Source organism: Mustela putorius, unplaced genomic scaffold (genome assembly GCF_011764305.1).
Source record: "Mustela putorius furo isolate JIRA1106 unplaced genomic scaffold, ASM1176430v1.1 tig00000511_pilon_pilon_pilon, whole genome shotgun sequence".
Lineage (NCBI taxonomy): Eukaryota > Metazoa > Chordata > Mammalia > Carnivora > Mustelidae > Mustela > Mustela putorius.
Window position 1 is genome coordinate 275,766 of NW_025421403.1, and position 15,567 is coordinate 291,332.

Genomic DNA, 15,567 nt, shown 5'->3' on the forward strand with positions numbered 1-15,567 from the left:
ATAAGTCAAGCAGAGGAGTCAATTATCATATGGTTTTGCTTATTTGTGGAGCATAAGGAATAACATGGAGGACATGTGGAGATGGAGAGGAGAAGGGAGTTGGGGGAAATTGGAAGGGGAGGTGAACCATGAGAGACTGTGGACCCTGAGAAACAATCTGAGGGTTATGGAGGGGAGGGAGGTGGGAGGTTGGGTGAGCCTGATGGTGGGTATTATGGAAGGCATGTATTGCATGGAGCACTTGGTGTGGTGCATAAACAATGAATTCTGGAACACTGAAAAGAAATTTAAAAAATAAGTAATTTTTTTAAAAGCAAAAAAAGAAAAAGCATTTTATTCAGAGATAATGCTGTACCATTAAAAATCTCATAGAAGTTTCCCACAATTCTATGTCACAGCTTCCCATACAGTAAATGGTGCATACCATTTACTGTGGAGCAAACCATGATGACTATGAAATCTGTGTGGTTCATAATTACATGTATAGGCTTCTTGCAATTGAAAAACTAGCTCTATCTATATGATAAATCCATATTCTTATCCCTCCTGGAACCAGAACCAATAGCTAAATTTTTGTGAAAATTGGTTAGGTCCAGATTCAAGACTAGTTGTGTTTATTTCCCCCTCAAATTACTTTCATAATATATGGGGTCACTGAATTTTTTTCTGACCAGGGAGATGCATATTTTTGCACTTTGCTTTTGCCCAGTTACCGAAATGAAGAGATATAGTAAGTAGAATAATTTTGTTTGAGGTGCTATGATTCATGCCATCCTATATTGCTGTTGAAGGCATTTAAGAATACCAGGCTCTGAAAGATGTAGTAAAAAGAAGGGGCACCTGCATCCCAACATGCATAGCAGCAATATCCACAATAGCTAAACTGTGGAAGGAGCCAAGATGTCCTTTAACAGATGAATGGATAAAGAAGATGTGGTCCATATCTACAATAGAATATTATTCCATCATCAGAAAAGATGAATACTTACCATTTACATCAGCATGGACATGGAGGGTATTATGCTAAGTGAAATAAGTCAATAGAAGAAAGGCAGTTATCATATGGTTTCACTCATATGTGGAATATAAGAAACAGTGCAGAGCACCATAAGGGAAGGGAGGGAAAATTGAATGGGAAGAAATAAGAGAGGGATAAAAACCATGAGATACTCTTAAATACAGGAAAGAAATAGATGGTTGCTGAAGGGGAGGTGGGGGAGGAATGGGGTAACTGGGTGATGGGCACTAAGGAGGGCACATGATGTGGTGAACACTGGGTGTAATACACAACCGATGATTTGTTGATCACTACATCTGAAACTAATGATGTGTTATGTGTTGGCTAATTGAATTTAAATAATAAAAAAATACCAGGGTTTGGGGATACCTGGGTAGCTCAGTTGGTTAAGCATCCAACTATTAACTTCAGGGCGGGTCATGATCTCGAGGTTGCAAGGTCAGGAACTGTGTATGTCGGGCTCTGTGCTAGGTGGAGCATATGCTTAAGATTCTCTCTCTCCCTCTTCCTGTGCCCCTTCCCTCCATTCTTGCTCTCTTTCTCAAATAAATAGATGAATTTTAAAAAAAAGAATGCCATGATTTGTTTAGGTACTTTTGAAGATCACTTCTTTGTAGCAGATTATTTTTATCCCTGTCAAAAAAGCCCCAATTTCTAATTTCAGGGGTAAATTTGCTGTCTGATGATTTGTACATCTCACCTAAAAGATATTCAATCAGAATTCAAATACATAGTCAAGTAGTTAGCTTCTCAGTGTAAGAGAAGATTATTTTTGTAATCAGGTATATCGGTTCAAAACATCTTATTAAACGATAACTTTATTGGTGTCTCTTTACCTGAAGCTAAGAGAGAATCTTGCTAAAGTAATGAGAATGTGAGAAAAGATAATATAAAAATAAACGGGAAGAAAAGATATAACTTGTGTTTTTACATCACAGCTAATATTTTTTCATCAGCAGTTTTCTTCAAAATAAAACATAACACTGGAATTAATCCAAATGCTTGTCAGTTAGTGAATCATTAAACGAAAAGCAATATATCCATGTAATGGAATAGTTTACAGCAATAAAAAGGAAGAAACCACTGATACAAGCTACCTCATGGATGATTGTCAAAAACATTATGCTAAGTAAAAGAAGCCAGACATAAAAGACCACATATTGTATCTATTTGTGTAAAATATCCAGAAAAGGCAGTCCTATAGAGGCAGAAAGTAGATTAGTTATTGCCAAGCACTGGGGGTGTGGAAGGAGATTAACTGTAAATGGGCATGATGGGTATTTTGGGGGTGATCAAGATGTTCTAAGATAGATTTGTGATGATGGTTGCACAACTCTGTATATTTAATCAAAATCATTGAAATATACATTTAAATAGGTGAATTTTACTGTGTATGAATTATACTTCAATAAAGCTATTAAACAATGGAGATGATAGATGATAGATAGATGACAGATAAATTTGAAAAGAATAAAAACAGTATATGCTTTATAAGGAGGTGATCTAATTATTTAATTTATAGGTATTCATAAACATATCATAAATGTGTTTCTCCAAGTCTCATACATCTTTACCAGTATATGTTGTTTCATTTTCACAGATTATTTCCTGACACTTATTTTGAAAAAAAAAAAAAAAACAAATACAACTGGGGAATAGGTATGACTTCCAATTAAGAGTTTTCCATTATCTAGTTTTAGAAACAAAATATTTATAGATACTTTTAGAGGTAAAGGAAACACAGTGAAAATTTTGACCTGTTAATTTGTGAACATTCTGATATTAATTTTGTTTTTTTCCAGAAGAATTACCATTTCAAATCCCACTGATGAAGTCACCCTTGGACAAAATCCAACTGACTCCTGGGCAGGCATTGTCTCCTGGATTCCCTGGACCATTCATTTTTGCTGATAGTCTGTCCTCCGTGGAGACTCTGTTGACCAACATTCAGGTCAACAATATTTCTATAAACAAAATAAACGTAATACAAGACATTAGCATCTACATAAATTATTTCATACTTGAGAAACTAAAACAAATAAGATGAACTGCATGTCATTTGCTGCACTTTGACAGGGTCTACTGAAAGTGGCTTTGGATAATGCTCACTTCCAGGAGAAGCAGATTCAACAAGAAAAAAAAGAACTACAAACGGAGCTCTATAGAGAGAGAGAAATTAGAGAAAACCTTGAAAAACAACTTGCAGTTGAGCTTCAAAGCAGAAGTAAGTTTGACAAGTTCAATTACAGAATAAACACTTTGTTGTAGATATTTTCAAGAGTAGTAGAAATATCCTCAGATTTAGTTTGGAACTACTGAAAAAAATGACAAGCAAAGAATCAAATACTATGTGTAATCCACATGGCAAGATATTTATACCATTTCTATTTATTATAAAAGATAATGAACTAGATCTGGACTTCAGGCCAGTTGCCAATTTGTAAAATATGAATATTCTTAGTTTTCCCACAATTTCATAAAATACTCCTGGATATAGATAATCTAATAATTTCCTGTAGATGAAATGCTTAATCTTTGTCAAGAATAGTGCTGGATTCTGAGGATTTAAGATAAATAAAACTCAGTACCTGTCCTTGAGAGATTTGTATTTTAGAAGGCTAGCACAACCAACCAGTTAATTTCAAGACAAAGTGGCAAGAGCAATGATGTACAGTATATATGCTTATATAGAGAGAGGTAGTTAGTGCAGCTTGGTAGGGAAGTGAATAGTTGAGGAATGCTTCTTGATGCTGATACTTGAAACTGAGTCTTGAAGATCAGTAGGCTAAGAAATAGCGTGAGAGTATCTGAGTGGTTTAGACATTCTAGATAGAGGTATCAGTGAGCATAGGCATGAAAGCAAGAAGCAGCATACATTGGCTCATTATCTTGACAAACTCATTAAATACTATTAAGCAAGAACTTTACTTTTTGAAACTTAGAAAAATTCATTTATTTCTTGTATTTGGTATGCAAAATATTATTATGACTAGCAGTCATAAAGACACATATTTTAGTAGGATAATTTTTTATACTAAAGAATCTAATAATCATGTGTTAAATATAATAACAGTCTTAGATTGACTTATGCATATCTACTACATAGACTAAAATTGGCTTCTAACTTTTAGGGTTGTACTCATATCAATTTCTGTTTATTAACTTCTTATAGACTCTTCAGGTCTATCTTTTAACTACTATCACATCTATTGTATTTTAAAAAGACCTAGAAATGATAGGGGCACCTGGGTGGCCCTTGGTTGAGCATCTGCCATTGGCTCAGGTTGTGATCCTGGGGTCCTGAGATCGAGCCCAGAGCTGGGCTCCCTATTCAGTGGGGAGGCTGCTTCTCCCTTTTAATCACTCTCCCTCTACCCTTCCCCACTGCTCATAATCCCCCCTCACATATCCTGCTCATGGGCTCATCGCTTAAGCTCTCCTCCCCACCATGCTCTCCACAACACTCCTCATGTTCTCCCCACACCTGTTTATGCTCTACCCCCTTTCCATTCATGCTCTCTCACTTGCACTCTCAAGTAAATAAATAAAATATTTAAGAAAAATAAAAAATAAAAAAGGCCTTGATATGGTAGATGTAATATTATATCTACTATCAAACTTATTCTGAAATATTTGTATTTAATAAATGTAGCATATTATTATTATGATATAATAATAATACCACTGCTACTACCATATCTTATTATCATTACTACTATCATTACTGTCACTACTACTAGTATACTACTAGTACTTCTACTAGTACTACTACTGGCTAATGCTTATCAACTGTCTGCTATGTGCTAAGCACTACTGTGAACATCTTACATCTAATGACTAACATAATTATAAGAAACTGTTAATCTGGGGGCACCTGGGTGGCTCAGTGGCCTAAAGCCTCTGCCTTCGGCTCTGGTCATGATCTCAGGGTCCTGGGATCGAGCCCCACATTGGGCTCTGCCCAACAGGGAGCCTGCTTCCTCCTTTCTCTCTCTCTGCCTGATTCTCTGCCTACTTATAATCTCTGTCTGTCAAATAAATAAATAAATAAAATCTTAAAAAAAAAAAGAAACTGTTAATCTTTCATCCTCACTGATTAAGAATAAAATTATGTACTTCATCTCTATGAACCTCAGTATCCTCATCTATTATAATAGTTGAACTGGATAATCACTTAAATTCCTTTCTAGTTCCCTAAATATCTCATATCCAGTATAACCAACTTTTTTTTGACGAAGTGTGAACTCTTTATCTGAAGTCATATGATTGAAAGGAAAGAGGGGGGAAATTGATCTTGTGCTCAAAAGTAAAACTGTCCAAGTATATAGAAAGAATATAATTATATATATGTAAATATTCCATAAAAACATAGTTATATATGTATATATATTTAGAATTCTTATTATTTTTCTAGTCAAAAAAGTAATGAGATATAGTCCCAGAAAAAGTGCTAGGTACATAGTAACTCCTAAATAAATAGTAGTTATTATTTTTATTTATGTAATTTTAAATGTAATATGCTGATGCTGTGGAATTGTTGAGCACAATGTTCAAGAGAGAATTCTTAAGGTGTTTTACAATACAACTAAATAAGTTTATTTAAGTAGCACAGGGACAGGACCCATGGGCAGAAAGAGTTGTACTTTTTACTCCATGAAGCTGGTTGGTTATATGCTTAACACTCAAAGGAGAGGGGATGTGCAGGGAGTATTACATCATAAATGTCTTTTTCAAATATCTACTCATAAAATTGTTTCACAATATTTCTCTGGCGCTTATCATTCAATTCATATTAGCTGTCAGCAAGATTTATAGGCAGTCATGAGACACTTTAAGAATGTAGCAATTAGCACATATGTCATCCTTATCAGAACAATGCAGGCTATAGGTCAGCCTTTTGAGCTAAAGGTGCACATTTTTTGCTTCTTTCTTCACTGTGATATTGTTTGTAATATATGTAGTCATAAATTTAAAGAAAATCAACATATAGGATATTTTTGAGCCAATAATTTTACTAGAAGCAAAATTTTGGATTATTATGAACACTAAGTTATACAATAATTTGAATAATCTAGATTTCTTATTTAATTAATTGTTAAATGCTTTATATGAATGGTGATAAATAAGTATAATTAAAATACTAAGATATTTTTATGTTGAACCTAATTTAAAACTTTTTGCCAAAAATAACAGAACCCAGGTGTGCCTGGATGGCTCAGTCAGTTAAGCACCAGATTCCTGGTTTGGGTTCAGGTCATGATCTTGTGGATTGTGAGATAGATCCTGCACTGGGGCTCCACACTCAGTGGGGAGTCTGCTTGAATTTTTTCTCCCTCTGTCCCTTACCCCTCTTAAAATAAATAAATATCTAAAACAAAATTAAAAAAACAGAAACCATATATTCTCAGTTTCTTTGTTTCAAGTTTTCCAACTTTATTACCTCAGACCTCTGAATTTTTGTTTCACATAAACATAAATTTACCTGGGCACATTATTATTTTGAAGTAGCTGAAGGTCATTTATGTGAAAGAGCTTGAACTCTGAAATAAATACAAGTGAAACTTAAATTACCATCATAATTAGTTCAATAAAATATTTTAATTATATGTGAACACTTCTAACATCTTTTAAATGTCATAAAAATTTAATTTTGCATGGTTTTTGAATGTTTTTCTATTGTCACAATGAAAATATCTCAATTTCTAAAAACTGATTCAGAAAGACTGTGAAGATTGGTATGCTTAAAACCCTGCTATGAATCAATATATTGCAAGTGCCCAATAATTTTATCTAAAAAAACATATGCCCCGCAAAAGTGAAAGCATAAAGAAGTAAATTGTATGACTGAACACTGTTGAATCTAATGAGAATTGGAACCAAAAGAAGCTAATGATATTGTTTGTGTCTTTCTCTGTATCTGTATATGATTTATAATCCACAAAAACTGGCAAACCTATTTTATTGACCAAAGTTTTGGGAACTATTTACCTTTTCATGTTATAGCTACCATGCAAAAGCGTCTAAAGAAGGAGAAAAAAGCCAAGAGAAAACTGCAGGAAGCCTTGGAATTTGAATCAAAGCGCCGGGAACAAGTGGAACAAGCACTTAAGCAAGCCACTACTGGTGACAGTGGCCTGAGGATGTTGAAAGGTAATGTCAGATTTGGACTTTCACACTCAAAGTATACAAAGAAAAAAACCCAATTTAAAAAAGAGAGGGGGGCGCCTGGGTGGCTCAGTGGGTTAAAGCCTCTGACTTTGGCTCAGGTCATGATCCCAGCGTCCTGGGATCCAGCCCCATGTGGGTTCTCTGCTCAGCAGGGAGCCTGCTTCCTCCTCTCTCTCTCTGCCTGCCTCTCTGCCTACTTGTGATCTCTGTCTGTCAAATAAATAAATAAAATCTTTAAAAAAGAGAGGGAAGAAAGGAAGGAAGTGAGGAGGGGAAGAAGGGAAGGGAAGGGAGAAAGGAAGGGAGGAAGATCTAGAATGAGGATGAGAGGGTGGAAGGAAGGGAGAGAAGAAAGAAAGGGAGAAAGGAAGGAAGGGAAGGAAGGAGGAAGGAAGGAAAGACGAAGAGCAGGAGGGGCAGGCTTTGTTCAAGAATAAAGAAAATCAATTTGAGGCCAATTGTTTTAGTTATTAACTAAATGTGTCAAAATAATCCCTATTCTGAGAGATACAAATAGCCTAGGAATAATAGGAAACCACACTGACTTTTACAGTAGAAGCAGTAATACTGATAACCTACTTGCACCTAAAACATGAGTATTTTATATCCATTCATATTAAAATATGCTGATGATTGTTGTACTCTCTTTTAATGAATTATAGGATGTTGGCTTCTTTAATGTAGATTCCATCAGTGTTGAGGGTTTAAGGAGGGCCTGGATGAAAAAAAAAGTATGTTTTAAGTACATTCCTGGAGATTCTGTGAGAAGAGATGCTTCTGTCATGAAATCTCTTAATTCCAAATTTTTCTTATTACATTTTCAATTATGAAACCCTACAACATCATTTCTTCTCATAGAATATTCAGATTCTTCTTTCACAGCACATTGACAGCTTGTATTTTTAACTGATATGTTAAATATACATATGTATATTAACTAATATGTGTGTATAGCAAGTATAAGCCCAAGAATTTTACATGCACATGTATGCATACCCCATACACATGTATGACACACACATAAAACTAAAAGTGTGCTTCAGTGTCCTATACCAAGAATGACTAAATAATTTTTTACAAACATGGGTCATATTCTTTCTTTCCAGAAGTTAAATTCCTTTTTTACTGTGACTGTCTTGGATTATTATGCTCACAATCAATAGAAATACAGTGATATATTATTAACTCATCCTAACCATGACTTGTTGAGACGCAGAAAAAAATAATTATATATTAATATTTTACACAATGGGACATCTTAGTGAAAGCCAGAATCCTTGCTTATCAAATGTTCTAAAAATAACATTTCTTGAGTAGCAATGGGGCTTATGTTCTATGTACTCATTATTATTATTATTATTATTTGAGGCGCTGAGCTTGTCATTCTGAAGTGGTTTGACATTATTTTTTTTTTACATATTTAAAATCCACCTGTAATTGAGCTTATCTTGGTCTAGGTTTTCTATCATAAGGGAAAAACAGCTCTTTCTACAGCATGATGGGTACCTTGTATTCAAATCATTTTCTTATATTAATCTTTGATGGCATTGGGTGATGCACTAACATCTGTTATACCATTACCCAAGGATGACCAAGTGAATATATATATATATATATATATATATATATATATAAATGCTCATATAAATCTATGCTCCATGGATATAGATAGCTTTTAGATAATCACATCTCATATTTAAAATTGAAAAGAAAAACCCAACTTATTTCTTTTTTTCTCAATTTTTTTGGTTTCACTTATCTGTGGAGCATAACAAATAGCATGGAGGACATGGGGAGATGGAGAGGAGAAGGGAGTTGGGGGAAATTGGAAGGGGAGGTGAACCATAAGAGACTATGGACTCTGAAAAGCAATCTGAGGGTTTTGAAGGGGCGGGGGGGTGGGACATCAGGGTACCAGGTGGTGGGTATTATAGAGGGCACAGATTGCATGGAGCACTGGGTGTGGTGCAAAAATAATGAATACTGTTATGCTGAAAATAAATAAAAAATAATAAAAAAAAATTCATGTATCCCTTTGCCCTTATAACCAGTAATGCATAAAGACCACAAACCATAACGTGTGTTTTGGTCTTCAGTGTGCTTAGCATAGAGATAATCTCATCATCATCTCTCATTCATTTTACAATGAAAAATATAGCATAAGAATAGAGACCTTCCATTTATGCAATTGTATCCATCTTTTTCTTATTCTACATTCAGGTCATATTGCCTGATAGTCTGAGAGGATTATTTTCCTGAGAATTATCTCTAGAGAATGAAATAAAGAAGTGTTTACTATATACTTGAAAATATATGCCAAATTTTAGAATTCAGCTATAGTTTATAATTCTCCCTTCTACCATTAAAAACAGACATATGGGGGCACCTGGGTGGCTCAGTGGGTTAAAGCCTCTGCCTTCAGTTCAGGTCATGATCCCAGGGTCCTGGGATCGAGCCCTACATCGGTCTCTCTGCTCTGTGGGGAGCCTGCTTCTTCCTCTCTCTCTCTGCCTGCCTCTCTGCCTACTTGTGATCTCTGTCTGTCAGATAAATAAATAAAATCTTTAAAAATTTTTTTAATAAAAAAAAATAAAAAATAAAAAAATAAAAACAGACATATGAAAATAATAACAAGAATGCTATCCAAGATCTTGTGCTATCCATAGGACCAAATTACTAGTTTCACTTTAAATGGAATCAGAAAAAAATAGAATTGTACCTTAATCTTGAATGTCACTTCTTTCAGATACTGGAATTCCAGACACTGAAGTAGAAAACAATGGGACTCCTCATAATAGTACTACTATGCAAGGTACAGTAAACAGCTCCTCTCTATAACTGCCTGATATGGGGTGGGCATGAGTTCCTATGTTGGTATTCTCTATATAAATAAAAAAATAAGTTTAATTATTCTCACTTTATGGCAGAGGAAGAAGTCTTCAGTATTTATTTTTATTTATTTTTATTTTTTATTTTTTATAAACATATATTTTTATCCCCAGGGGTACAGGTCTGTGAATCACCAGGTTTACACACTTCACAGCACTCACCAAAGCACATACCCTCCCCAATGTCCATAATCCCACCCCCTTCTCCCAACCCCCCTCCCCCCAGCAACCTTCAGTTTGTTTCGTGAGATTAAGAGTCACTTATAGTTTGTCTCCCTCCCAATCCCATCAATTTCACATATACAATGTGGGAAATTTCTTGTACACTTAGCTTTTTAAAAAGAATGTATATTTATTTTAGGCATATTCTAAAAATGCATAATGGTAAATATAATTTACCTTTCTGAAGTGTACAATAATATACTTTTAAAAATTTGTAAAAACCACAGGTAGAATAATTATAACCTATCAATATGTTTGATGAGTTCTAGACAACATTTTTATCACACTCTAAATTCCAATGCTGTTTAGATAACTTTAGAAGCCATCTAAATATGGAAATAAGAACATGACTTGTAATTCATGATTTTCAAGATTCCCATAAGTGCTTAGATCCTTTAAAATATTTAAAAATACTTGGTAGTAGTAGAATAGATGATACAAGTCAATTTAAAATTTCACTGGAGTGCAAAACAATCTGAAAGGAGAAATTGAATTTAACCACTGGAATTTTTCTTGTCTGATTTTAATGCAGTTTTCTAGCTCTTTGTATGCAGATTACCTTTATTTTTATGTTTAATATGGAAAAATGTCTCACTCTAATAAAAAAGAAAAGGAATCTCTATGAAAAAATGATTTCTTAACTTCAGAAAGCAAGACAATCATGGATGTTACTTGCTAGAGGATTAACTAATCAATGCCTTTTCATTGTGTAATTACTAGGTCTACATGAAGGTAATGGAACTAGATGTGACTAAAAGATCCATTTGGGTTCTTTTGTGTGTCCACACTTATGTGGTAGTTTCAGAAAATTTAGAAACCCTCACTCATGTAGACTTGCGCATCATTTTTTACAAAACAAGGATTGTCAGAGCTCATGGATCTTCTGATAATGCCTGTTTCTGCTGCGGTTGAGTAGATCTAATTAATGCATTAATTTTGCTAAGTGTGCTTTGTTCATTCAGTGAAGCTTTTGATATTTTTAATCCCTCTTATGCTTGCTGGCTTTCTTCCCTCAGTTTAAAAGTTGCATCTATGCGCCCAAAGCCAATATGGACAAGACTCATTGTCTGTCTGATCAAGTCACCACAGTTAAATTTATGAGCAAAATCTCCACTAGTTGTGGGCTACCAGTAGTTGAGTTTGCTGTCACATATTGGGACAAGGTAGGGTTGAATAAGCTTGAAGCATTTGATGACTTCTTAATTTGTGACACACAAATATAGAGCCAGTCTTTTATGGAACGTTGAGTTTGATTGTGCTCCTCCTTTGATGGACTTTAAGGTCAGCTTTGGAACTGGAGAGGTTAAAGCAAACACACCATCAGTGGGTTGTACATTTATTATCCTATAATCCTATACTTTCAATCCATTGCTGTTTGTTTAATGTATATGATGTCTTTAATTTGCAGTAGTAACATCTTTCCCTACTCTGAAATATATACAAACATTTTTACTGTCCTAAAGTTATTTCATTTCCATGCAACTAAAAACAGGTATCTAATTCCTGGGAATTAGTTAGATGATATAAATCAAAAGCCTTTGATTTGGTTTAAATTTTCTTATTTTAACAAAGTCTGCAAAGAATGGCTTTTGTATATTAACTTGTGGTTGGGGTAGGGCACATTTAATATTTATTTTCATTGAGCATACTTTTAGTAATTTCTGCTATTTTTTGCTGGCTAAATATGAGGGAATTAGTACATCTTTGAAAGGATTAAGGTAGAATATATTTTATTTTTATTTATTTATTTATTTATTTATTTTATTATTTATTTGACAGAGAGAGATCACAAGTAGGCAGAGAGGCAGGCAGAGAGGCAGGCAGAGAGAGAGAGAGGAGGAAGCAGGCTCCCCACTGAGCAGAGAGCCAGATGCGGGACTGGATCCCAGAACCCTGAGATCATGACCTGAGCCGAAGGCAGCGGCTCAACCCACCGAGCCACCCAGGTGCCCATCCTTAGGAGAGTTTAAAGAGGACTTGGAAGAATGTTGTTTGGTCATCTTTAAAACTAATAAAGTTATATACAGTTTTATGCTAATGGTTACATGGATTTTAGTACAAAGATTCTTTGTACTAAAAAAAAAAGATTCTTTGTACTAAGATTCATACATGTATTCTAAATCTCTTTAGCTTAGTTATTTTATGTCTTTTATGCTTTGAATGTTGTTTGACAGACAAGGTATGCATGAACCACCTTTTGTAACCCTAATTTTAATGGTCTATTATAGCAACTCCTTCTGAATATTTTAAGGTGATCACACAATGAATACATACTCATTCTGATGGCTCTGTCCACTGTTGGTGGAGGTGAAGGATTCGGTGGAACATATACACTAATATTATCTCATCTAGATTCACATAATTCAGTTGAGGGCCTGCAAGACAGCACATTAACCATCTTATCAACCAATCTCTGTTCCACATTAAATAAACATACTGGGTGTCATTAAGTGCACCTTCAGATCAATGATTTTTTTCAAATGACATTCAAGTACCATTTGTGTAGTGCCTTTCTGCTGATAAAAGCAAATTAAATTAGCACAACTACAAGAGCACTGATAAACACCAAAACTGAACAGCAGTACCATTATCTAACAAAGTAGTATTTTCTCTTTACTGTGTTCTGCCATTTAGTTATTATCCTATTGGAAATCTAATTATAATCCTTTTACTCCCTAGTCAGACTCTACAGTTTTTGCAAGCTTAGCACTGACAAGTGATTTCATTACATTTGATTGCCCGCACCCAGATTGACTTAACTTCACTTGAAGACCTAAAAGCCCTCTCAGTTTCTCAGATTCCCTATTTGCACATTAAAGCAACAGCTCCTTTAATTAATTATCATAAACAGTAGTAACATGAACTGCTGAACAGAAAATAACATCATTTTATGATCACAGGGAGACTTCTCCTTTTGCATGTTTATACCTTAGTTAACTCTTATATGACTATATTTCATTGTTAGGAGCTACTGGTACAGTTGACAGTGCATGTTCTTAAAATTTTGAGAATTGACATCATCATCTTAATAATAACAGATAAAATAAGCCCAGGACACGAAGCTCTTAAGTTTTAGAAAAAACACAACAGCCTTCAAAAACTGACTTTCTAGTAATAAAATAAAATAATAAGAAAAGTTCAAGGGAGATAGCATCATAAATTGTAAGGGCTGACACAATGCTCCCTTTCCTGCCATTGTATTTGTTTGGGGAAAACAAAACAAAACAAAATTTAAAAAACAAACAAATTAGGAACTGTTTTTGTAAGAGGAATGTCAATCTGTGTAAATGATTCTTACATTTGCTTTTTTTGCCTACATGTTTGACCATGACACAGAATGATTTAACACTGGAATATATTTTTCCATAAATATGGTGGAATCTTAAATTATTTTCCTTCCTTTTGCTACTAACACACAGGAAATAGATATTAAATCTAACCTACATGTTAAAAGTAAACCAAAATTTGATGCAAAAGATAAACCTACTAAAAATTTTTTCCTGCTGAGGGGGAAAAGAAAAATTCAGTTCAGAAAAATGTAAAATCTTATTCATAGAATATAGACTAACCTTTCTAAAGTATGAAAAGCATGATCTCATCCATGCAGCACGTTGTAAAGATGCCACTGAAGAATTAAAAGCAAGGTGACTAAAGTGTCATTTGATTCTAAAAGCAACAGACACAATTTTAACACTTCTATGCTAAAAACACACTTATTACATCTTACAATGTAATATGTGCTTAATTAACATATAGAAAGTTTAATATACATTTACAGTATGAAGTATATATGAATATGTGTATTCTCATCTACTCTCTGAAAGTGAATTTGAGCAACATCTATCCTTCCTCAACCTTTGAAAGTTCCTTATATTCTGTCTTTGTTGCTCACTTGGTTACCTAGAATAACATTCCTCTAATGAGCTTCAGATGGCATGCTAGTATTTATTGGAAACAATTACCCTTGAGCTAAAATTGTCATTGCAGAATCTGCTAGAATAACAATGAAAGGGATGGTAGGAGCAAGTAAGGAGACTGGAAAAATTAAATCATATATGATTACTTCCCATGTATATGATTTGAAAAGAAAAACAAAAAGGAGAGCAGGTAGAATTTCTCTATAGGGTTTTCTAAGTCCCATGATATTGTGCTCTACATCTTTCTCTTGGGGCTCCACAGACTACTTCCTGCTCTATCTTGATGAATCATCAATTACCCTCCCCTTTTATGTCTTATACTATGGTGTAATGTATTCATAGACATATTAATATTCCCACTGAAAAGTAGAAGTGTTCTTTTCTAAAGTGTTCTTTTCTAATAGTGTGACAGATATTAGAGAGATTGTGGGAAGTAGGTCTTCTTCCCACTTAAATGCTTCTTTTGAGAGTAGGAGCCTTTTACTACTCAGAGAAACATTGCTGCAACTGTCATCATAGAGTGAAAAAAAGACTGTAGCACACACCCCACAGAGAAGATTTTAACATCTTTCTTTAAGGCAACAGTGTTTTTTTTTTTTTTCCTGTAAGATTCATTAGATGGCCCTAATCTTTTTATTTTCTCCCCCAGGAAGTATTTCTCTCTCATTTTCTTCATCCCTCACGGGATTTTTATCTTGATTGATAGTACCTCACAGACTATATCATACCTTTTTCTGTGAAATAACTACCAGGTTATAGTGCATATTATGCTTTTAGTTCTTTCTAAGGAGAATTTAAAGAGGTTACATTACTTGGCAATTTTGAGTTTGGTTGTCAAGAGGTGGCTTGAACCAACTACTACTACATTGTTAACAGAATATTTGCAATAACTGAAAGGCTGCCACATTAATGAAGATAACATAAAGTCCCATCTACAGATCTAAGACATACAACTCCAGTTATATATCTCACTTACACAATAGATGAAATTGTAGCTTAGTGATAGCAAGATAGTGAGATTTGCAAGCCAAAATAGGTTTCTCTGCTACTTAGCATTTTGTAAGTCTATAGATTAATTCATCAATCAAAAATTTTTCTGACTCTTATCCAGGAAGAGTTGTTTAACTCAACTTTATCACTGTTTAGCCAGTTACATTATGGTCCATCCTCTGTATGTGTACAACACATTTTTAAGCTTAAAATTCACTCTTTCCCTCCTCAAACCCAGATAAGCTTGAGGAAAATGCAAAAGGAAAGTCTTTCTCTGATTTAAAGTCTCTCAGTTTCACATTTGTGTTTTAGTGTACAGCACACAGCATTTTCATAGAAAACTGTAATAATATGTTATTGTTGT

At 34.3% G+C, this 15,567-nt stretch overlaps 1 protein-coding gene across 1 annotated transcript; it reads left to right on the plus strand.

Annotated features, from left to right (window-relative positions):
• The first annotated feature begins 717 nt into the window (after positions 1-717).
• On the plus strand, positions 718-11,208 carry LOC123392370 (dachshund homolog 2-like). The gene is made up of 6 exons (XM_045081206.1): positions 718-730; positions 2,821-2,969; positions 3,095-3,242; positions 7,022-7,168; positions 9,933-10,003; positions 11,017-11,208. Exons 1-6 carry the CDS (start codon positions 718-720, stop codon positions 11,206-11,208), a joined length of 720 nt encoding a protein of 239 aa, XP_044937141.1.
• Positions 11,209-15,567: the final 4,359 nt, after the last annotated feature.